At 35.3% G+C, this 22,651-nt stretch overlaps 2 protein-coding genes across 2 annotated transcripts; one reads left to right on the top strand and one right to left on the bottom strand.

The window, feature by feature from the left end:
• The first annotated feature begins 277 nt into the window (after positions 1-277).
• On the top strand, positions 278-13,064 carry LOC121413500 (chromatin assembly factor 1 subunit B-like). Its single transcript, XM_041606324.1, has 13 exons — positions 278-346; positions 2,080-2,202; positions 3,105-3,237; positions 3,752-3,860; positions 4,637-4,740; positions 5,864-5,960; positions 6,381-6,468; positions 7,144-7,313; positions 8,228-8,367; positions 9,165-9,309; positions 9,956-10,081; positions 10,733-11,263; positions 11,648-13,064. The coding sequence occupies exons 2-13, from the start codon at positions 2,080-2,082 to the stop codon at positions 12,105-12,107; spliced, it is 2,226 nt and encodes a 741-aa protein (XP_041462258.1). The 5' UTR covers positions 278-346; the 3' UTR covers positions 12,108-13,064.
• A 2,870-nt stretch (positions 13,065-15,934) lies between these two features.
• LOC121413498 (spermatogenesis-associated serine-rich protein 1-like) lies at positions 15,935-22,480 on the bottom strand. The gene is made up of 7 exons (XM_041606323.1): positions 22,020-22,480; positions 21,236-21,374; positions 20,017-20,123; positions 19,165-19,332; positions 18,045-18,171; positions 16,440-16,502; positions 15,935-16,048 (listed from the first exon to the last, which is right to left on the bottom strand). The coding sequence occupies exons 1-7, from the start codon at positions 22,063-22,065 to the stop codon at positions 15,937-15,939; spliced, it is 762 nt and encodes a 253-aa protein (XP_041462257.1). The 5' UTR covers positions 22,066-22,480; the 3' UTR covers positions 15,935-15,936.
• Positions 22,481-22,651: the final 171 nt, after the last annotated feature.

Genomic DNA, 22,651 nt, shown 5'->3' with positions numbered 1-22,651 from the left:
ACCGGAAGTTGCAGGGGATATCTGCGTGTTGTCTGAATTACTAGCCCATTTGTAAATTCCTAGAATTAATTACTTATCATACTGAGTTTTTTCGTAAGAAATATAAGTAAAAGTCAATCATTCATAGATATTGAAATATTTCGTATTTATATTCCATAAACATTACGATAATGTAATCTATTTTATTTGAAAATGTCACAGTGGAAATACATTAGTCTGATCTTAAAGACTAATCAATTCTTTTACTGCCCTCTTGAGTTATAATTATTTTATTTCGCGGGAACTTTTGAGAAAATTTTGATTTTGGCACATTACCTGAGCTGAAACTGTCCATGATAAAAACAATGTAAGTATTCTTCTTTAAATGGCTGAATCCTAGTATTTGTGCTGTGAATAATGATTATCAGTTCATAGTTAATGTTTTCGATCGAAATTTGGTATTTATGAATTACCCTACTTGTCGTTTGTGTGGCTTTGATTGAGTGATGTTTTCGCCATTTCACGAGACGAGATCGACCGGGCGGTACGGTAGGACTCGGTACATGTAGGATCTACGTTGATAGCGGCGCCCGCCGAGCTGGTAGCGCTGCTCTGAGTTTGTCGACAGCTGGCACTGCTTGGCAGCCGTCTGTTTCGAGGAGTTTTTTTTTTCAACATTTTCAATTCTGTTTTATTTCTCCTCGTACACACACAGACGGCTCGCGATCATGCAGCCGCACTTACTAGGGGGTAAACAATATTTTTGTCTTAGTTACATAGGCCCTAATAAAAATAAAATTAAGAAATGGGCCAAAATAAATTCCATTTAAATATTTTGGCCTGAAATGAAATGCACCAAAAGTAACGGGAAAAGTGAAAAAATAAGCTTAAAAGGGAAAAAACAGTGACTTACTTCGTCTGTCGCGCAACTAATATAGTACGACTTTATCAGAAGAAGAAGAACTCCCATTTCCCACTCATTCAATGAACAAGGTTATAATATAACCTTGTTCTCAGTTATATCTCCATGTGTGACAAAATAAGGGTGGGAATGTTTGGCTTATTTTCTCTTTTTCTTTGGGGCAAATGCTTGATTTTTTTACACTGACAGTTTCCATTAGACCTGTTAATTCATACTGCTTGGCTCTTATTCAAATTTGATTCTTTATATCATTTTTTCTTAATTAAAAATAGAGATCAAAAAATGAAAATTTTCTTGGCATATTACTTTCCACCAATAGAGGGCGTACACAAAAATATGCCCAAATTCAAGTTTTTGAGCGCTCTGGTGATTATTCCCACATTACTAATGATAAATAAATTAAAACTATGGAAATTAGTAATTTTGGTCACAAAAGTGATATTTTAATGATTTTTTAAAGTGTGTGCTCTATACAGCATTGGCATACCATAGTCCATAGTCCTACCTGTAGATTCTCCACAGGCCAGATGGTAGCAGTGAACAAGTGCCATTTCCCTGGGCCTGGTTTATCCGAAGTTCCGAACTGAAATTAATACATCATTAACAAACACAATATAAGGGGCCTAGATATGGCCATACTCAACAAGCGATGTTCGTGCAGGCTCCACTTCACTACCACTACACTACACTCCACCTACCCGAACATCGAGCCCGTGAACTCGCTCTGATATTTCGAGTGACAAAGGTGGGATTTTGTGGGGAAAAATATAAAATTCATAAATAATTCGCTGCCGATTTCAAAACATCGCATACGCAAGGGTCCGAGCTCAGACCCTCGCACATGCGACGTAATGGTGTGAAGTAGACCTAGGCCTAGTCTCTAGTTGCTTGTTTTAACTATATCTACTTCAAATGATGTACATGTAGATCACACCCATCAAACCACACCACGACCAGGGTTTTTTTTAATCACTTTAAAAATTCCTGAAACAGCTAGAATTGCTAGAATCTCTATTTTCAAATAAAAATTCTAAGTCTAACCTTTGTAAATTTTTTAAAAATGCAAAAGTGAGAGTGATTTTATTTCTGCACTCTGCAGTGAACATGTACAAGTCATCAGATGCATCATTGCAAAGGTTTCACTATGTTCGTTCATAAAATTTTCTTTTAATATGCAGATGAAGGTAGAAACTCCAGAGATTTCTTGGCATGGACGTGATCCTGTCTACAGTGCCGACTTTCAACCTGGAAAAAGGTCGTTACGCAGGATAGCGACGGCTAGCACAGACACAAATATTCTGGTAAATATACTAAAAGCACAGATTGAAGCAGGCATGCCAGGTCTATTGCATAATTTAAGGGAGTATTTCATGGAGAGTTTTGTCAGTGATTTTCACTGGCTAATTTGCTCTAGACCAATCACTTGCAAGGATTTGTAGCTCAGCATTTAGCATCTCTCTGGGGAAATCACTGACAGAATTGTAAATGAAATACTCCCTACTAGGGAGTCCCCAGAGCTCTACAGTATGAGGAGGCTTTTGCTCTTCCTCCAAAATTTAAGTAGATTTAGCGAAGCTACATGTTAATCTACTTTTCTTCTCTGCCACATGTTTCTGATATCAAACATCACAGAAATTGCATTCTGTCCTCTGGCACACTGGAAGGAAAATGGTCAATGTATTTGCCATAACCCTCCCCCTCCCCCCCCTCCCTCTTCCCCCTGTCTTCAGTAAGGATATCTGACTGAAAATTGTTTTTAAATCTCTTTTGATATATAATTTGTGACTAGCTACATGTTACCCAAATTCCATGGTAAATTGCTATTGCAGCTCCAAACTATTACATTTTTGAAATTTCAGATTTAATGTTCAGGTTTCTAATCTTTAGAAAATTTGTGTATCATACAAGTGCATACAGGTTCAAGATATGCCGATCCCTTTTACAACAAAATCAAAATTTATTGAGGCCAACTTGTTCATGGCATTATTCACATTCATACTTTCATACTTGACTCATAATAAGTCTGTGCCTATTTATAGGCTGTTGGATTGGTTGAGAAATGGTCTTTGACCAATGATTAAGACAAAAGATTTTAAATAAATGAAATTGTATAATCTACAGAGATCATGAACATTTTCTGCTCAAGATCATTCTAAAGAAAATGTGAATATTCATGAGATATTTTCTTTATATTCATTGACAGGTATGGTACGTCAATGTTGATAATGATGGCAAGGCTCAACCCACATTCGCTGCTAGTCTCTCCCGTCATACCAAAGCTGTTAATGTGGTCAGGTTCTCACCTGATGGAGACATCTTAGCCTCAGGGGCAGATGGTAAGATGTTTAAGAAAGTCTGTGATCTCCACACAAGTGTGTAGTCTTGGAATGTTAGATGCCAGTTTCCTCATTATTTTCCTGTCCCAATTAAAAAATTGTCATGTTCTATTTCCTACTCAAGCTTCTTTCTCCGCCCTATGAGCCACATACATAACCCATTAACCCTCCCCCCCCCCTTCTAAGACTACAATTTTCTCTCATATTTCTTTCTCTATTTCTTCTTCCTTTCATTTCTTTCTCATCCACTTCCCCCTCCCCCTCGAAAATTGTTTTGGGTAATGATTACTGAAATATACAAATTATGAAACTTTGTCAATTCATCTAAATATCAGGAACTTGTCCAACTTTTTGTTCCATGGATGTTATCTCAGATGTTTTTCTACTTCATTACAGCCTAGCATGGTGTCAAGGAAAGGACTGCACCAAAGAAAATTCCATGTTGAGAAATGAGAAATATGTATTAAACCTATGATCAATATTAATTATTGTATTCTCAATTTGTTTGTATCAGATGGTCTGGTAATCCTGTGGAAGCTTCAGGAGGTTGGTAACGTAGCACCGGTCTTTGGCAAGGAAGATGAAGACTGTAAGGAAACCTGGGCTACCACCAAGACACTTAGGTGAGTCTACCCTCTCCTACCATGCCATAACTACAGTAGACAGCAGGGGTTAAAATTGATTGATATAAATCATTTCAATGATTTGAAGTGACCATTAGCTTCTAAATTAAGTTGGTACCTGAGATGTTGGTCGACATCGTTGGTATTAATTCTTAGGTTCTCCCTTACCATAGCTGACCCTGAGGCATATTATCCCAAAATCATCGTCAAGAACCCTACATTTTAAGTCAGATGTAATATAAAAAAATCCTTGAAATTTTGAAAATGTTGTATAATAATTGAAGATTATAATTCTCCATAGTTTAACCAAATGAAGGGATACATTGTTTTTAGACAAATATGAATTCAAACTTTTTCAACATATTTTCAGCCATAGAAAATACCCTTTTCCATGTAGGAAAAGGATAATTCTCAGACTTTTGAATCCTGCTAATGAAACAGGGTTTGCTGCAGTAGTGCGTTTGCTTATTATTAATCTTAGATGCCTTACCAAAAGTCTGTGCTGTTTCTTATAGGGATTGTGTTATATGATGCTGAGCATATAGTGTTTTGTCCATGTCGAAATGTGAAGTTCCTTGATTTGCCGCATTCAACTTGGATGTAAACTTATTGATCAGTAGGATTCAAAGTTCATATAAATGTTATGAATTAAGGTTTGCAATCTACAATAAGTGTTTACTGATAATGAAACCTGATTACAAAGGAAACTTACATCCTCATCAAAATAACTCTCATATCCGGTTTTCAATCAAATACGACTTGATGTACTTTTCCAGGGGTCATCTTGAGGATGTTTATGATATCTCCTGGTCTTCAAATGGGTCAAGAATGATCTCAGGGTCTGTGGATAACAGTGCTATCATCTGGGATATACAGAAAGGTAAGGACTAGATGGAATCCATACTACACTTTGATACAATACAATACTTGGCACATTACTTTTTCTTGCATTTAAATCTTTTGGATTGAATCTTTACACTAGCCTTAAATTTCAACAATTTTAAGGCAATGCCAATTCTGTTTTTAAGGCACACTCATGTTTTCCCCCTAAAAGGAATATTGTAATGATTGTTTGTAAAAATGAATGAAGAGAATTTGCATCACCCTTATCAAATCAGTGGTTGATTAAATGCTTTAACAATTGTACCAGAAAAAATGTGTATTTCAGAACTGTTTGTAAGAAAGCCCCCTGTAAATGTTAGCATTATTATTATTATAATTACTAGAGAGTAAGGTATCAAAATGCATACCCGCAGCTAGAGATGAAAAGTTATGATATTTGCAGTTAAAAAGGAATATTTTAAGGACTGTTTGTTGGAATTCTTGATGAGAATAAGTATATTACTAATCAAAACTTGGCACGATTATTCATCCCTGGGTAAAGACATAAAATCCTCTTTTAAATGTGTAGGAAACTGCATATATAGCATATGTAGGAGGAGGGTATTAATCACCTCCAGCGGTATGTTTTCTGCACCTTTACTCCTTTGCCTTTTCTCTTCATTTTTCTTTTGGTTTTCTTTATTTGAGCATCTTTCCCCTTTTTTGCACCCCCTGAAAGTGGCACCCGAGGCACGTGCCTCCCTTGCAGCCCCTAGATACACCACTGCATGTAGTATTATATGAGAGTCACATAGGCTTGCAAGAGATAGCAGGTTCTAATCCTGCTGATTCTAAAATTTTTTGTGACTTAGTTTTTCAGACTAAACGGGCAACATGAATTAGGTACTTGGTGTGAGGTAGAAATGTCTGTACATCAATTAAGTTGGTTCCTACTTATAAATTGTGGGGTTTTCATGTATCATATACTGTAGATGGAGTGAAAGTTTGTTAAACCATCCATTTATTCAAGGTATTCAAAAGTAATACCTGTTTAGACTGGAAGGTGATTGATCTGGGTATTTATTTTATCATTAGAAATAGAAGTTTTAGTTTTATTTGTTCTTATTTCAATGTTAAATACAGTGATCATTTAGAATCTAAATGATATCTCTATCTTTCAGGAGAGAAGTTGTTTCTTCTGAAGGATCATAGAAGTTTTGTCCAAGGAGTAGCCTGGGATCCTAAGGATAGATTCTGTGCTACAATCAGCTGTGATAGGTATGTTTCATTCTTTGTAAATAGAAAAAATATTTGGCCTTTGTCTCCATGGTTACATGTAGCATGCAATTACATGACATGATCCAGGGGAACAGATCTATAGTAATGCTTTGTTTTGCAAATACTTTAGTTGGTTTTGGGAGGGGGTTATCAAATTAAAACATCAGTGTTGCAATGAAATTCATTGCCAAGTCTCTGGGAGAAATGAGCTGATCAGGAATTGATTTTGATCACAGTTATTTTGATTGGTGAAATTACAATACCAGTAATAGCAATTTTAATGCAATTGTCCAATATGCATACAGGTAATAATGTTGCATTACTATCTAAATAAATCCACTCTAAGGACAAGCTCTTTGTTAATTTGCTCATGAATACAATTTTGATTAACTGAATCGACAAAATTTTGTTTTATCACAGATCAATGAGAGTGTACAATTTACTCAACAATAGATGCATTCATCATGTCAACAAACTCACCATGGCTGCAGCTGGTAATAATGGAGAGGTTAGTTACCAAAGAAAACTTCAAATTTCTTTCAAATTTAACTATTTTCTTACTTGCTGATAAAGATTAACTTCAAGGTAGTTTGATGACATTTACTCTTACTGGATGCATTATTATTTTTTCCATTTTATAAATAATTTTCTGTCCTTGAGACAGAAATAATTGAACAAATATCTGTGCAGTTTGATTAGAAATAAACTCATATAAAAGAACACTACTATACATTAAAAATAACTGCTGTATTTCTTTAAAAAGGCATGGTAAATTGAGATTCTATGAATTATGTTCCTTTCTGTGGAGGTCTGTAGAGCTAAGACTAGATAATCGGTTAATTATTAAGATTCTGTATTCAGTTGATACATATGATATTTTCATTATTCTTTTTTTATCCCATAACTAATTGATAGGGTATGACAAAGCAGTACTGTATGTTCCACAATGACACCATGAAATCATTCTTTAGACCCCTTACCTTTAGTCCTTATATCTCATTGAGAAGGTATAATGAAGCAGTACCATATGTTTCTTGATAACACCATGAAATCATTCTTTAGACCCCTAACCTTTAGTCCTTATATCTCATTGATAGGGTATAAGCAGTACTGTATGTTCCATGATGAACCATGAAATCATTCTTTAGACCCGGTATCTTTAGTCCTCATATCTCATTGATAGGGTATGACGAAGCAGTACCGTATGTTCCACGATGACACCATGAAATCATTCTTCAGACGACTAACCTTCAGTCCTGACGGTGAGCTTCTTATTGCTCCTGCTGGTATCCTGGAACTAGGGGACAGTGTCCTCAATACAACCTATGTGTTCTCATCAGCATCCTTCTCAAAGTAAGTCCAAATGCAATCAGAGAAGTTCTTTCAATAATGTTGGTATTAGTTGTGTTTGTTGGTGTTAGGGGACATGTTTACTATTGTCTCAATTATTTGTTTGCTTAAAGAAAAAAATTTACCTTTTTATGGTCTTTATGTATACAATTGCAGGATTTAGTAAAAATTACACATACAAGGTACCTTTAAAAGGTTTCTAGGCTATGCCTCGGGCGTGTTTGTACTAGTCATTTGTACCAGTCAGTGACAAATTTTCCTGTTAGCTGAAAATAAACGAATGGTCATATGATAGCTTTCAGCCAGTGACTTGGCAAGGATCCATATCGCCATGTGGATCGGAGGTTCAAATCCCAGCCATGGCATGATTTCCTTCAACAAGAAATCGATTCACATTGTGCTGCACTCAACGAAGGTGAGGTGAATGGGTACCAGGCAGGATTAGTTCCTTGAATGTACCAGGTGCCTTTAGCAGTTGCAGCTGAACTCATGGTTATATATAGTGTGCCATTTAATAGGTGACTAGATAATTGGCACCTCATAAATGCTATATATTTTTTTCATAACAGATCATAAAACACCAGAGTCCCGTAACACAAAGGTCAAGGATTGATTGTACGCTTGATTTCCACAATTGATTGTAAATTGTAGTCAATGGAATCAATCGTAGAAAAATCGATCATTGCTAAGTTTTATGTTACAGGCCCCAGAATGCATAATTTCGAGTTCAACACACAAAAGTTTCCTAATGTGGGAGGGGGTGTCCCACACCCCTCCCTGCTCAATCATGTATTTACCTCCTTGTTTCACCTCTCTCACATACCTGTCCTAGATTGATGGTGGTTCTAGATGTAGTTTCCAATATGCATAATTTTTGTATTGATATTGCTTTGATATTTCTTTCACATTTCCTCCAGGCCTGTTCTACACTTGCCATGCCCTACCAAGGCTACCATCGCTGTACGATGTTGCCCGGTATTGTTTGAACTCAGACAGGAATCAAGCGAGGCTGATTCTACCACAGCGACACCGGAAAAAAAAGCAGAGCAAAAAGATGGTAAAAATATGCTATCAAAATTTCTTGTAACAGCTATAACCTTTAATAAACTGATGTATGTTTTGATTCATTCAGGAAAAGTCAAATTACGATGGAAAAAATAAATCTATTCATCTGGACTTACTTTGATTGAAACAGAGGACAGTTTCACGTCCAATCCGGGATGCTTCTTCAGCTCTTCTGAATTGGCAGGATATCGTTGTTGCCGATTGGCGCCGAAGCACCGTCGATGTTATTGTCTCAACAAAGGAGGAGGATTACAACATAACCTCTCTCAGATTTACAATCCTGTAATCCGAAAAATTCCTTGATGTCTCCAAGACAATAACATCGACGGTGCTTCGGCGCCAATCAACAACAACGATTTCCCGCCAATTCAGAAGAGCTGAAGAAGCGTCCCGGATCGGACATGAAACTGTCCTCTGTTTCAATCAAAGTAAGTCCAGATGAATAGATATATTTTTTCATCATAGCTATAACCTTTTTTAATTGTATTAAAAAGGGTCTAGCATCATTCCATTTGATCCAGTGAGGCAATGCAAACATATACAGGATAATGTGATTCTGTCAAACATCTACTTAATGATAGTAAACATTCTATCTAGTAACCTAATACACCCAAGTTGCGATTATTCCCCTGGTTTATTTATGATCACAGTATTTAAATGATTTTTTCCTCTTTCAACATTAACTGGGATGAATCTCAAATTTTGGTAAATTGAAAGAATGAGAAGGAAATAACTTGACATAGTTTTATATAAAAAAAATATATATTTCTTTTTCTCTTCCCTCCGTAGAACCAATGGAGACCGATGCTAACACTTCTCAGGAATCAAATGGAGATGGTCAAGAGAAATCAGATATTGGTAAAGATGTTCAAGATAAATCATCTAGCAAACCATCAGAGCCTGAGACCAAGGACCAATCTACACAGTTATTTGAGTAAGAACCTCACAGAACTTAATACTTGATTCTGCACAGTATTCTGTAGCAGGTAAAGATTTTAAAAGAACAGCAATATTTATATCTGACCGTCCATATGTGGGACCACCCTGATATGATTTGTTACTGTTTTCAATTTGTTTACCTCTTAAATTATCATAGCTTGAGTTAAATTATCTTAGCTTGAGCAGTTTGTGTTGTAGAGTAAAAAAAAGGAAGAAAAACAGTGGTCAAACATTTTGTTGTACAAAGTATTTCTATTTCCTTCATACTTCCATTTTCCTTTCTCTTAACCAATTAGAGGCAATTTTGTGAATTTGCGGTATATAATATTATTAATGTTTATTTATTTATAAAAAGGTTGATTGTTTTATGGAAATGCCCAGCAGCTTTCTTCAGCACTTTCATTGAATACTGCAATATCTTAAATGCTTCTTAGAGAAAGCTCTTAAAGTAATTTATATTTGTCAAATGTGCATTTGCTGGTATTTGTTAATGTTGTGTGCGTGCATTTATGTGTGTGGGTTTCAGCATTTATTTTTTTTTTTATGTCTCATTACTTAAATTGTTTTTTTATGTAAATATTATGTCTTCATTACCCTAATATATGCAACCGAAGATATTTAATTTATGATATTCTCATCAGCTTACCTTATCGGATGGTGTTTGCCGTAGCAACGGAGGACTCTCTGCTCCTATATGATACCCAGCAAAGCATTCCATTTGGTCTCATCTCAAACATCCACTATCATCAGCTCAGTGATGTCACATGGTTAGTAAAACATGGGACTGTAGTTTTAGTGTGAATTATATTTTCTTTTATTTTAATCACAAAGAAAGTATTAGGTTTCATGGAAAGTAATCAGTAAGGTTTTCTTCCTGCATATGTAATGAAATCCAATCTTTGTTCTTTTTTATTATATGCCCGTTCTACACGGGACGTATTATGGTCCGTTAACTTTTCCTTGTAAACGTGATAACTTCAGTTTAACGTAACATAGGCTCATATAAGTTGGTGTGTATGATAGTACTAGCATGGATCCCAGGAAGCCTATTGATTTTGAGGTCCAAAGGTCAAGGTCACAGTGACATGTTTTCATCATACCCTTCTGAAGTCCTTGTAAACACAATATAACTTCACTTTAACTTAACCTAGGCTCATAATTTGGTGTGTATGATACTGGCATGGATCCCAAAGAGCCTATTTATTTTGGGGTCAAAAGGTCAAGTCGCTACCTTCCACTTTTCTTGCTTGACCAATAACTCCATTTTCTGTATTACAGGCAGGCGTATTATGTGCTAGCCCCATTTGATTTGCTTTTTTCTCCTACCCTAAATTTTGCTGGAGCATTTTGTATGCAAGAATGATCATGTAATCCTCCAATTAAATTGAATCATTCCTATGTTTGGAAATCCTTTACAGGTCATCCGATGGCAGGATATTAGCTGTCTCATCAACAGACGGCTACTGCTCCTTTGTGACCTTTGAACCTGATGAACTTGGGGTTCCATACGTCTCTCAACCGGTCCCTACCCCTTCTCCTGCTGCATCTGTTACTACAAAAGCTTCACCCTCACCTACTCCTGCACCTGCTGCTGCAGTATCTCAGGTATCCAATCAGAATGCAGGGATTTCAAAATCACCCAATCAGAATGCAGGGATTTCAAAACCAGCAAATCAGAATGCAGGGATTTCAAAATCACCCAATCAGAATACAGGGATTTCAAAGTCAACCAACATGGTCACTGAGACTTCAAAGTCACCAAACCAGACTGCAGGGATTTCAAAATCACCCAATCAGGCTGCAGGGATTTCAAAACCAGCAAATCAGCAACCGGTGTCTAATGGCACGACGCCTAATAACCCAGCCTCTACGAGTGTCAAATCTGTAGGAATGAATGGAGCGAAGGAACCCAAGAGGATCACACCAGTAATGATATCAGGACCACCTGGGTGAGTCAAGGATGAAAGAATTAGGGTTTTGGCTACCCACTCATTAGAAAGAACAGATTTTTCATAAATGTTTTGTGAGGCTTTCGCAAAAAAACTCTCTACACCCCAATGAAATGAAATCAAACTTTTCTATTTGGAAATCAGTATTTCAGTTTAATCTGTGTATAAGTGTATTACCAACTTCTACCTTGATACCCTATTTACTAATTATGGATTTTTTTTTCTTCTGCCATCTCCTGATTTTATTGGAGTACTTTTTTTTCACATCCTGATAATGTTTTATCCTTATTAGTAGAGTCTGTTTTTCACAGAAATAATCAGCTTTCAATTCAGTTATTATTTTCATACAATTTAAATTTTTTTTTGTACTTTATTTTTTTTCAGGTCAAAGCCACCACCAAGGAGAATCCAGTTGACTACATTGTCCTCTCCACCTTCCAACCAAACTGCAAACTCTTCATCCTCCTCTACAAATCAACCCTCAAAAGAAGATCATGCATCATCATCGTCATCATCCAGCGTCAAGACAACAACCATACCTAGCAACCAGCAGAATGATGTTCCATCTGTATCTGGTATAAACACTGTACCCAATGAAGACAGTGAAGCAGATGAAGACATCATTATACCAGATGAAGATGACGAAGATGACTACGATGATGATGAGGACAATGAAGACGTGGTTGATTTGACTGCAGAGAGTGACAGCGATGAAGCAGACGAGATGGAAGTCAAGGAAGACGGTCCTGCGGAGCAGGTCCAGATGCCTCCGAAGCCGATCGTCATGCCTCCAAAACCTGTGGCTCCTGCTCCAAGGAGGATAAACACCATAAAGCTCGTCTGACTGAAACAAAGCCGAGAATGTGTTGCGTGAACTCTTATCCCAGTGACTCCTGTGACGAAGCAACTTGACTTGCAAGACTAGTCGAAGACATAAAGGAGAGAACTGCAAGCCTTCTACTGCTTGTATTGCTTTGGTTCTTTTGTCTCAAGCCTCTAAAGGATCATTGTGTTTCAGTGTGGATTATTGTGACTTTGATCTGTTATATTCTCAAAGATTTATAACACTTGCTTTGTGATCCATGCAACCATTTGATAAATCACCCTCGTACACCTAAGAGAGAATTTGCTACAAGTATATGAAATCATGATTGGAAATGTGAATCTCTTCATATTGAAGTAGGTTTAAGAGTGCTCCTGTATGTACCATAGACGGAGGACATTTACCTTTGGATTTATTAACATAGCCTCAGTTTGATTGTACATGTAATGAAATGCAAAGGTCATTCTCCTTTGGAATAATTGATCATTTGTTTGAACTTGCACATCGTTTCAACATCAGGATGGTGTTACATGAAAGTCATCAGCACTGACAATATTATCAGCTCTGACAATTTCAGTGAAACTGTTGGTTTTGAGTAGTGGAAAAGCACTGATCTCAAATTATCCCTTTACTGTCAGGAGATTACAACTTGTCATTGTTGAAAACTTCATGAAATGGTGTCCTTATATTTGGCAAGAAAAAAGGCATGACTACCACATACCATGTAAACATGAATGGTGCTCCAATATAACCTAGCCTTTTGCTCGAACAGCCTTAAAATGGCAATTATCCACAACAAAGGACTTGAATATTTATGGCTTAAGGAAGGATTGTAATATTGGAAGCATAATTCATTTTTTTAAATATAAAGGAATTCCTGATTCAATTAGGGCCCCATATAACAAAGAGTTGCAATTGATCTGATCAGTTGTAACTCTATGGAAATCCATCAAATGTCAAAAAAAAATTCTGCGAAAAATTTGCACAATGCCCTTTGTGTATGCAAAGAGAAGCAAAGTGAATTTTCAAGAAAACAATGCAGGAATGTACATCATAGCTAGAAAATATTTTGAACATGCATAATAGATATTGACATTGCTGGCCGACCATAGTTGCAATTGATTGGATCAATCATAACTCTTTGTATGACGGGGCCCAGATTGTGGCTTATGAGAGCCCATTTTACTTGTCATACAGTGTATACAGGTAACTCTGCGTAAGTCAAATCTTTTGGGACCAGAGAATCTGTTTGACTTGGGGAAAATCGACTGAAAAGGTACAACACGTTTTCAATAATCCAGTAAAAAATTGCTTCGACTTGGGCAATAATTCAACTTATGGAAGGTCGACTTAGTCAGTTACCTGTATAATTCTCATCAGAATGACAAAGTATTTAATAAATTTATGGAAAGAATGGTCTTTCCTATCAGCCCTTAACCCTATGTAGGCCGGGGGGCCTCGGAGGCCCCCCCTCAACGAATCACGCGATATTTTTTGCCGACTTTTTACTTTCAAGTCGTGCGCAACTTTTGAGACCAATTTTGCGTCACCCGGGTACGTAGTTCTGAAATTACGCAACATTATGTAAAGTGCATGTTAGACCAAAAATTGCTCAAAAACATGATTTTGTGTACAAAGTCAATGCAAATTGTCTTTTCAATCAAAATTCATAAATGTGTGATTATATTTAGTTTTGCTGGTCTAGATAGGGTTAAAGGATTGTTTCACATCCTCATCCAATCTATCTGTGTCACAAAATTAAACTGGTTCCTGATTTATAAAGACTATATGTAGATGCACTCTGTTCTTTGAAATAGTACTTGGTAATTTTACAACATTTTCTTATCTAATCTGTGACAACCTACATTGTTATGTACAGAGAGGGAGAAGAGGACGCAGTCATATACAAGAAAACACATTGTAAATACGGTTTTATTTATTTCTAAAAAGGACAGCGTTGTCCTGTAGAGAATATTTACAAGTAAAAAAAGTTACATTCATTTGTTAATGTAGCAATGCTTACGGTACCTATGTACATTTAGATGGTATTAAAAAATTTAGATGACATGAAATCATGAAAGATGTATAAAAAAGAGTTGATTGGTGATTCAGATGTAGTCAATATTTAAATATTCTAATCTACAAGTACAAACATTTTACATTTCAGTATAAAAATACGTAACAGAAAATACAGAATGATGCGTTTGAATTACAAAGCAATCTCGCAGAAATTTTTATCATGTAGAGGTCGTCTGAGATTTCCTACTGTACTAATAAATGCATGTAAATTCAAAAGGCATTTATATTTCATACTCTAATTGGAATGGATTTTATTCAATACAAGAAATAATAACTAAATGTATCGAAGATCTGTAAAAGGTTCTGCCTTAACACAGCTAATGTAAATATCAGTGTTTAATAGATGAAATTAGAAAAGTAATAAATATGCCAAGTCTTTTCTAGAATTCAAGAATGTTCTCTGTGATTGTTTATCAGCATGGAATGATAACATTTGTAATTCTCACGTACCTTTTTTTTCTTGGTTGATATCTCACCGATAAATGATTACAATGGCTGCTATCATTAAAGGGAAATCTTACCTTGGAATGACTTATAATGTGAGAGCATAAAAAAGTTGAAAAAAGGATTGTCAAAGTTTGAAAGGAAAAAGAAAATTATGACTGTTTGCAGACTGAGATCATTAAAAAAATTCATAAAAGATCAAATATCCTGAGGAAGTTTTGAAAATATGGCATTCCAGTATTTTGTGTTCTAGATCAAATGGAGGAGTGGGGCAGTGGGCCTTGCCAAACACCACAATGACATCACCAATGTTATACCGGTAGTTATTCATAACTTTATCAGTCCTACTTTTGTTCAAACTTTCACCTAAACATTTTCGCTTCCTTCAATCTTAATTTGGGTCAGAATTCCCTTAAATAATTCAAGATTACAAAACATATTCTGAACTTCAGCTGTAGTAAACATATGGTAATTCTATACTACAATACTGGGAAACCAAATGTTCAAACTTTTGTTTACTTTGTGAAGAATGTTAAGGTAATTATTACCAGTAACACTTTGATGAATGCAAAGCAGAGACTGAAATTTGACACTTTAATAAATGATACCATGTCTTGAGTGGAGGCTAGACTTCTTACCCTACAATGTGTGTACATGGTTGAATCTAGTCTCACTTCTTCAGACTCTGCAATGTGAAATTTCATATTTTATCTAAGAGATAAAATGTGATCTCAAAATACCACCCCTGGAGTTTCTAATGAAGTTTATGACTTTTGATTGTCAATCAGTGAACAATTAAAGAATTGCAATGAATAAATAGGCAAAAATTAGACTTAAACTGAAACAAATTGGAACAAATATCCCTGAGAAATCTGCCCCATAACAAAAGGAATTAATATCAATAGGGCCAAACAGGATGTGAGCTCAATAGCATAATAGACTTGGTCATAAAAATTCAATGAATATAAAACATCGATGGCTTAACTAAATAATAGAGGCATTTTGAAGGGAACAGGAATTAGTATCATTTAGGTAACATAATTTGGCTTTCATCCAATTCGACCAAAGCTGTGCAGAGATGAGAAGATTTACGCAACAAAAAACTACAAGAATACTCTTTATGATTCTTATCGGAAAAATGTCACATACGCACTGACTAATCAAACTTTGAAACAAATACATGTACCTCACACATGTTAATCACACACAACGAGCAAGTTTTAAACTTAGTTACATGTCCCACATAACATTTACAAAACAAAAGAATGAAGCACTCTGCATTGAAGCGGCCATCTTGGATTGTCACACAATAGTGATTTCTCTTCATTCAGAAGGATGTTGCTAGGAGTTGAGGTGCTGGTTTCCAGTCGTTAAGGCTGATAACAGAATCTACTTCAGTGTCATATTTCCTTCTCCTTTCCTTCACATTGAAAGGCTCACTGAAAAACAAATAGATAACATAATGATAAAATACAAAGAGAAACACATATTCAAACATCAAATGACACTTCTGATATACTGTTCTTTTCTCTAAAGTTCTTACTTTACTTTTATAGGTAAGATTCTAGATTTCTTTAAACAAATATATATTTTTTTATTTAATATGTCAGGAAATTGTTTTATCCCATTGCAGTTTTTTTTTTCATTTTTAATCTCACTTAGTACAGTACAGGGTAAACTGTAAAGATTCAATAGAGACTTGACAAATAATATTCACATGCAAGTGATTGAAATGGTTAAAGCTATTTCCTGATTATTTATTTAAGATAAGATAAGATATTTTATTCGTTTTGATTCTATGACATTATGACTCGAGGAAACAAAACTCACCAGTATTCTGTAGGAAGCTCTTGAAGTGGAACGAATGTGTCCGGTTTTAATTTGATAGTACCTCTGTAAACAAAAGAAAGGTTGGTAAATAAGTTAACTCTTTTTCACACCAGTTTAGCTTTGATGCCACCAGGTACCTGATCAAAGTAAAATATCTGTTTTTGGTTTTTTACTTACTTAAAGGTCAAGTCCACCCGAGAAAAATGTTGATTTGAATCAATAGAGAAAAATCAGACAAGCACAATGCTGAAAATTTTATCAAAATCGGATGTAAAATAAGAAAGTTATGACATTTCAAACTTTCGCTTGTTTTCAACAAAAGAGTTATATGAACGAGCCAGTTACATCCAAAATGAGAGAGTCGATGATGTCACTCACTCACTATTTCTTTTGTTTTTTATTGTTTGAATTATACAATATTTCAATTTTTACGAATTTGACGATTAGGACCTCCTTGCCTTAAGCACAATATGTTAGAATAATGGAATTCCATGTGTGCAGGGAGGAATGAAACTTCATTTCACATGACAATGACAAGAAAATAAAAATATTTCATGTAATAAAATACAAAAAAAATAGTGAGTGAGTGATGTCATCAACCCTCTCATTTTTATATAACTGGCTCGTTCATATAACTATTTTGTTGAAAATAAGCGAAACTTTAAAATGCCATAACTTTCTTATTTTACATCCGATTTTTAAGAAATTTTTAGTGTTATGCTTGCTGAATTTTTCTCTTTTTATTTAAATCAAGTGTTTGTTGGGGTGGACTTGTCCTTTAAGCATTGCATTGACTGAAAATGTTAGAACACTATCTTTGCACTTAAATTTGTTGATATCTTATCACAGTAAATTTGTAAGATAGGTACTTGAATGGCCCTTTTTAAGAAAAATAAAAAGATTACTGAGAGGGCACTATAAAAAATTAAAGTACAATTTCCAAAAAAAGAATCAAGGAATTGAAAAAAGAATTTGTAGATTGGAATGTCAGCATAATTCATATTTTAAAAATGACCATCTGATCATGTTTTATTTCATGGTCAGCACCTCCCCCCCCTTTCAAACCCATTCCGTGCCCTTTAGCAATATGTACATTCTAGCATTTAAAACAGTGAGGTTACATAAAATGATGTCAATCCTAATAAGCCAGTTCGTAGTTCCTTTCTGCGCATGATCAAAAAATTCTACGCATGATCAGAAGAAGGTTATTTGTACTAAAGTGACATGGTGCTTTAAAATCTAATGAGATAAGCACCAACTTTGATGTCTTGATTATTCATATATTCTTTTGAATTGTCATTTTCATTTACATCCACAAAACACAACAATGCTTCCACGAACGACTGGGTTTTCACAGTTTGCAAAGTACATTGTGCAACATGCTAAGATATGCATTTAAAGTAGGAATGCAACAAATGCCTTCATTAAGTGTACATTTGTGTGATATTCTAGTCACCTGGTCTATTCAATTTCTTCATCCTGCTATGTAAGGCAAGCTTACGTAATATCTTGCTTTGAAATCTGCCTATCATGATGAAAGAAATGAAAGGTCATTTGACCAAAATTGTCCATGAAGTAACTACGAACTGGTCTATAGAGACTTACCCGAACGTTACAACTGGTCTGGTAGAACCATAATGATGGAAGTTTGGAGAATATTCTGGGGCTTGGTAGCTCTTATCACCACCAGAAGCAGCAGGAAACTCACCTCTTCTCTCCCATACTGAATTCACTGCAAGAAACAAACAAATAGAAACAAAGTGTGAATAAGATTGGAGAAGTTTCCCTAACGCCTCTGTTTTCGATGCACATTTTAAATCTTATTTGAATTGAAAATGAATGGTGAATAGACAATATGTTTTACATATACAATGCCTTGTTATTGAAGATTAATTGGATGAATTAATAGTGAAGTCTTTTCATTCTATTGCCAACTTGTACACTTACCCAACATGAAATAGATGTTTTACATCCATAGGTGGCAGAAACGGGGGGGACAGGTCCTCCCCCCCTAAATTTTTAGTTGATCACCTTTTTGTTTTTTTTTTTTGGCTTTTCAATTATGTTTCCTGCGCCCCCTAAATTCCAGTTTTTGTTTCCTGCGTCCCCCTAAATTCCGGTGAACCCCCCTAAAATGTTTTTCGTCCCCCTTAAAATTTAGGTTGATAACCTTTTCTTTGTGTCCATCATAATTTCAGGTGGACCCCCCTTATTAAATTTTTGGCCTACGCTGCCAATGGTTACATCTATATCTGCGATGAAGTATTGATTCTTAAAAAGGAAATGAGTGATTTTTTTTTAGCTTTGTTGATTGCAAGATCTTCAAATGAATACACTCTGATTATACTTTTTTCTAATTTTGAATTACAAATGAATGACGAGAAATTCCCCACTGCCTAGGATCTTGCAAGAAGTGAAAAAAAACATGAATGGGAGATGAAGGCCACATAATTCAAATCAATAGTGATATGGGTTGAGTAACGGTTATTCAATTAAGAAAATTGATGTAACCTTTAATTTAACACCCCCCACCTCCCTTACCATTCCCCCATCAAAATACCCTGGCTCTGCCCCTCCTTTTTTTAAGATATATTAGAAATTCCTTATTTTTTACTTCTCCCATTGAAAAAAAAATGACCATGGATTAAGCAGGGAATTGTTCTTGCTAACAATGCTTTGGATCATGTTACTTTATCCGAATAGCTGTACTTAATAGAAGTCTTACATTTTCTATTCTTGCCTAGCATCATAGAATGAGTTATTTCTGCTGTTGATGTCGTACTGGCTAGGTGCTTTACTTTATCGCTCTTCACAAACTTGCATCTCCTTCCTATATGATAGCCTTCAGGGTATGCCGTCCATTCTGTTGTTGTTGTCACAGAAGAATTTTTACCTGGATGGAAGAGGAAAAAGTTATAAAGTAAACTGACAATTTCAAAATGTCTTTAAAAAATTAATTAAAAAAATGAGACTTGATAGAGAGTAACCTGAAGGAGTTGAAAATTAGACTGGACACTTTGAAGAATGTGTTCCCAGCTTGAATTGCAGGGCACGTAATGGCTGGTTTGCTAAATTGAAAAGCCAGATAAATTAGGCTACATTTTTGTAGAGTGCTTAAATATTTCTATAAAATAATGAAGAGGTTAGGTTCTATTTGAAATGAGCAAACTGGCATCCATATACCATCAAATGATTAAAAATATAAATATAAACACATTATTATGACTTAACCTCACCTAAAAATGAAAAGGTAAAGTAAAATTGGAACCAGGGAAAAAAATACATGGGGGCTCGGGGCGATTTTGCCCCCGAAATGCCCTAAAGAGCCCTGGAAAACTAAAATGGAGCCCCTGAAATTCATATAGGGTCCAATGTAAACTTTAACACAAATTAGGATATTTGGGCTAGTGAGCTCAAAAATAGCCCCGGAAAATAAATTATTAATTTTTTCCCTGATTGGAACATCATACGTCACATCTAATTGCACTAAATTATCATGATATGGAATCATTTATAATAAAAATCTACTTGACTATAAAAGTGTATATATCGTTACTAATGACAAGTTTTTTTTTACCTGGAAAGCAGCGTAACTTTGGCAATGTAACTTCCTCTGGATACTCTCCTGTATAGGTCTTAGGAGGAGGAATAAATCTTGCTCTAGATGACCAATCAAGACCATGACTGTTGGGTTTAAAAGGGGCAATAGTGATTAAACAATTGATTTACATATAGGTGAATGAAAATGTGTATAAAAGCCAAAGGCCCGTATTCTAATGTCGGGTTTAACTTAAACTCAGGTTTAAAGTTGTGGTTTAAGTATGGCAAGCCAATTGTTACAAAAATCACTAACAGTAGAGATGTCATACTTCAGCTCATTTGGCTCTCAAATCATTCATAATTGTCTAGGAAGTATAAAAAGATTATTGGCTTCACCATCGATGAATCAGGAAAGAGCACAGTAAACATAAGAAACACACAACTTAATAACAAATTTTATACTTTTGGCTTCCCATACTTAAACCACAACTTTAAACCCGAGTTTAACTTAAACCCGACTTCAGTATACGGGCCAATTTATCTTAATAAATCTGATTTGTATGCACAAATAGATCATGGAGCTATTTTAGCTCTATGAATAGATGATGAATTCCATACATGTATATATATAAATGAATACATAAATGAAAAAATAAATGTATGAGCCAATTTAAAATAGTTAAGTTATCAATCAATTATTGAAATAGTGTAAGCAATAGATGAAATATTGGTGTATTAATTTCACCAATTTTGGTTAGAAAAAATAATGAAATGGTATTATCAAAGATAATTTGCTATTCAGAGTTGAAAGAAATGACACCTTATTTATCAAAAAAGGAAAAGGGGACTGATTATGTATTGTGAAATTTCATTCAATTTTTTTTCTTTTATTTACCGGTACTGTATATATTTATTATATAATCCAAGAACACATTACAATACTTACAAGTGATCAGAATAAAAGAAACTAACACAGTAACAATATTTAAACAAAAAGGGCAGTACTTTTTGGTCGATATCTTAGTTTGCTTATTTTCTGTACCTATTTTAAAATTGAATTTGTTTTGTGCTTCTGACAAGCTACATAGTATTTATTCTGTTTGATTGTTAGCTTTCCATTCTGGCTATTATTGGTAAAAAAAAAATTAAGAACTACTCCATGAGATTACTTAATTTCAGAATATCCCAGTCATGGGAGCTCATTCAGCTCAGACCATGCAGTTTATCTGAAAATAATGAGAATATTTTCTACTTACTCTGTATATTTGACCTCTTGTTTTGTTACATGTGGATGCCAATCAGGTTGATCTCCATAGCCTGGGTTTATGTATCTTCTTCCTCTCACTTCGTCCTCTTCATAACCTCTACGTTCATTGAAATGTCTTCTTTCTCTCTCTGCATGATGAAAGATTTATAAAAAAAAAAAGTTGTATATCTGAAAGTATGAACCAAATAATATGATCAGAAAATATATCAACTTGATACTTAAGAAGTTGATAAAGGTATTTCATTGTAAACAATTATTGCCTTTCATTTACATATGTTTTTTTTCTGTTGACTGTCTCAAGTTTAAAGTCTTGACAAATTTTTCTTCATCAAAATAATCATAAAACAAAAACCAAATTTCTACCCATTGAGGACGATAGAGAGGGGCTGAGAGAGCAACTTCACTAAAGAAAAAAGCTCAGTGAGCCTCGAGTCTCATTTCATGTGCAACTGCTACAACTTATTTATATTTAGACTTGAATTGAAAAGGGATCATTAAGTACCGTTACTACCATAAATATTCATAAAAAGGTGTATTCAGTGCAATCAAATAAAATATGACAAAATGTTCATCTTTTGCCAGGCATTTGAATATTCATGGACCCTGGCAGCCATGGGGGCATAGTCTGGGGCTCTGTGTCTGTGAGTCACAGACAGAGCCCCAGACTTTGCCCCCACAGTGTGAGATAGAAAATAGAGATCGAAGGTCTATCATTATTCATGGTATGATAGATCTAGATCTATGCTATTATAATCAGTTTAAAAAATACATACCACGACGTCCGACTTTTCCAACTTCAGTTGTGACATGAACTGCCATGTCCAAGACCAAGGCTGCTTCTTCAAGTTTTAGTAAAACTAAAAGGCAAGCACCCTCAAAATCTCATTAGCACAGTGGGCGTTAGGCTGACCTTGGCGTCCCACGAAAACCTAGGCCGGCAGGCCAGGCTCAAAGTCTGATCGTGAACCGCTGACAGAAAAAATCTCTTCCGTGCTTCAACCGAGGAAACTAATGACAATTTCACAAGTTTTCTCACAAAAATAGCAGGTTCCAATTTAGCATCCAATATTTTCCAATAGATAAAAGAATATTTGGATGATCCCTTTGATGATTCATGTGATATTTTGCCTAATGTAATGAAGGTAACAATATTGTTTACTTCAGTCGCGAGAGCACGGGTTTGCGGTCAGTGCACGTAAAACCAATGAGCGTTTACTGTTGCTACGCGATAGGCAAACAACGGGGTAAAGGACCTGTTGCTTGGCATGGGGAGCTCGCTCGCGAGTGGGAATGATAATTGATTGATTGATTGATTGGTATAAGCATGGACCTATTCGTAATAGGTTTCGAGGTCCACGCGGTGTTGATCCCCGATCCCCTCTCAAGGTTTTCTCTTAAAAGGTTT

Source organism: Lytechinus variegatus, chromosome 4 (genome assembly GCF_018143015.1).
Source record: "Lytechinus variegatus isolate NC3 chromosome 4, Lvar_3.0, whole genome shotgun sequence".
NCBI classification, from domain to species: domain Eukaryota; kingdom Metazoa; phylum Echinodermata; class Echinoidea; order Temnopleuroida; family Toxopneustidae; genus Lytechinus; species Lytechinus variegatus.
This window is presented reverse-complemented; position numbering and strand designations above follow the sequence as displayed.

Excerpts from the sequence above, each read along its gene's own strand:
- LOC121413498 (XM_041606323.1), bottom strand. The coding sequence starts at position 22,065 with ATGGCAGTTCATGTCACAACTGAAGTTGGAAAAGTCGGACGTCGTG. Across the intron at positions 21,375-22,019 it reads TGGAAAAGTCGGACGTCGTG|AGAGAGAAAGAAGACATTTC; the intron begins GTATGTATTTTT and ends TTCATCATGCAG. Across the intron at positions 20,124-21,235 it reads CAAGAGGTCAAATATACAGA|TCATGGTCTTGATTGGTCAT; the intron begins GTAAGTAGAAAA and ends TAAACCCAACAG.
- LOC121413500 (XM_041606324.1), top strand. The coding sequence starts at position 2,080 with ATGAAGGTAGAAACTCCAGAGATTTCTTGGCATGGACGTGATCCTGTC. Across the intron at positions 7,314-8,227 it reads TCATCAGCATCCTTCTCAAA|GCCTGTTCTACACTTGCCAT; the intron begins GTAAGTCCAAAT and ends CATTTCCTCCAG. Across the intron at positions 10,082-10,732 it reads CAGCTCAGTGATGTCACATG|GTCATCCGATGGCAGGATAT; the intron begins GTTAGTAAAACA and ends AATCCTTTACAG.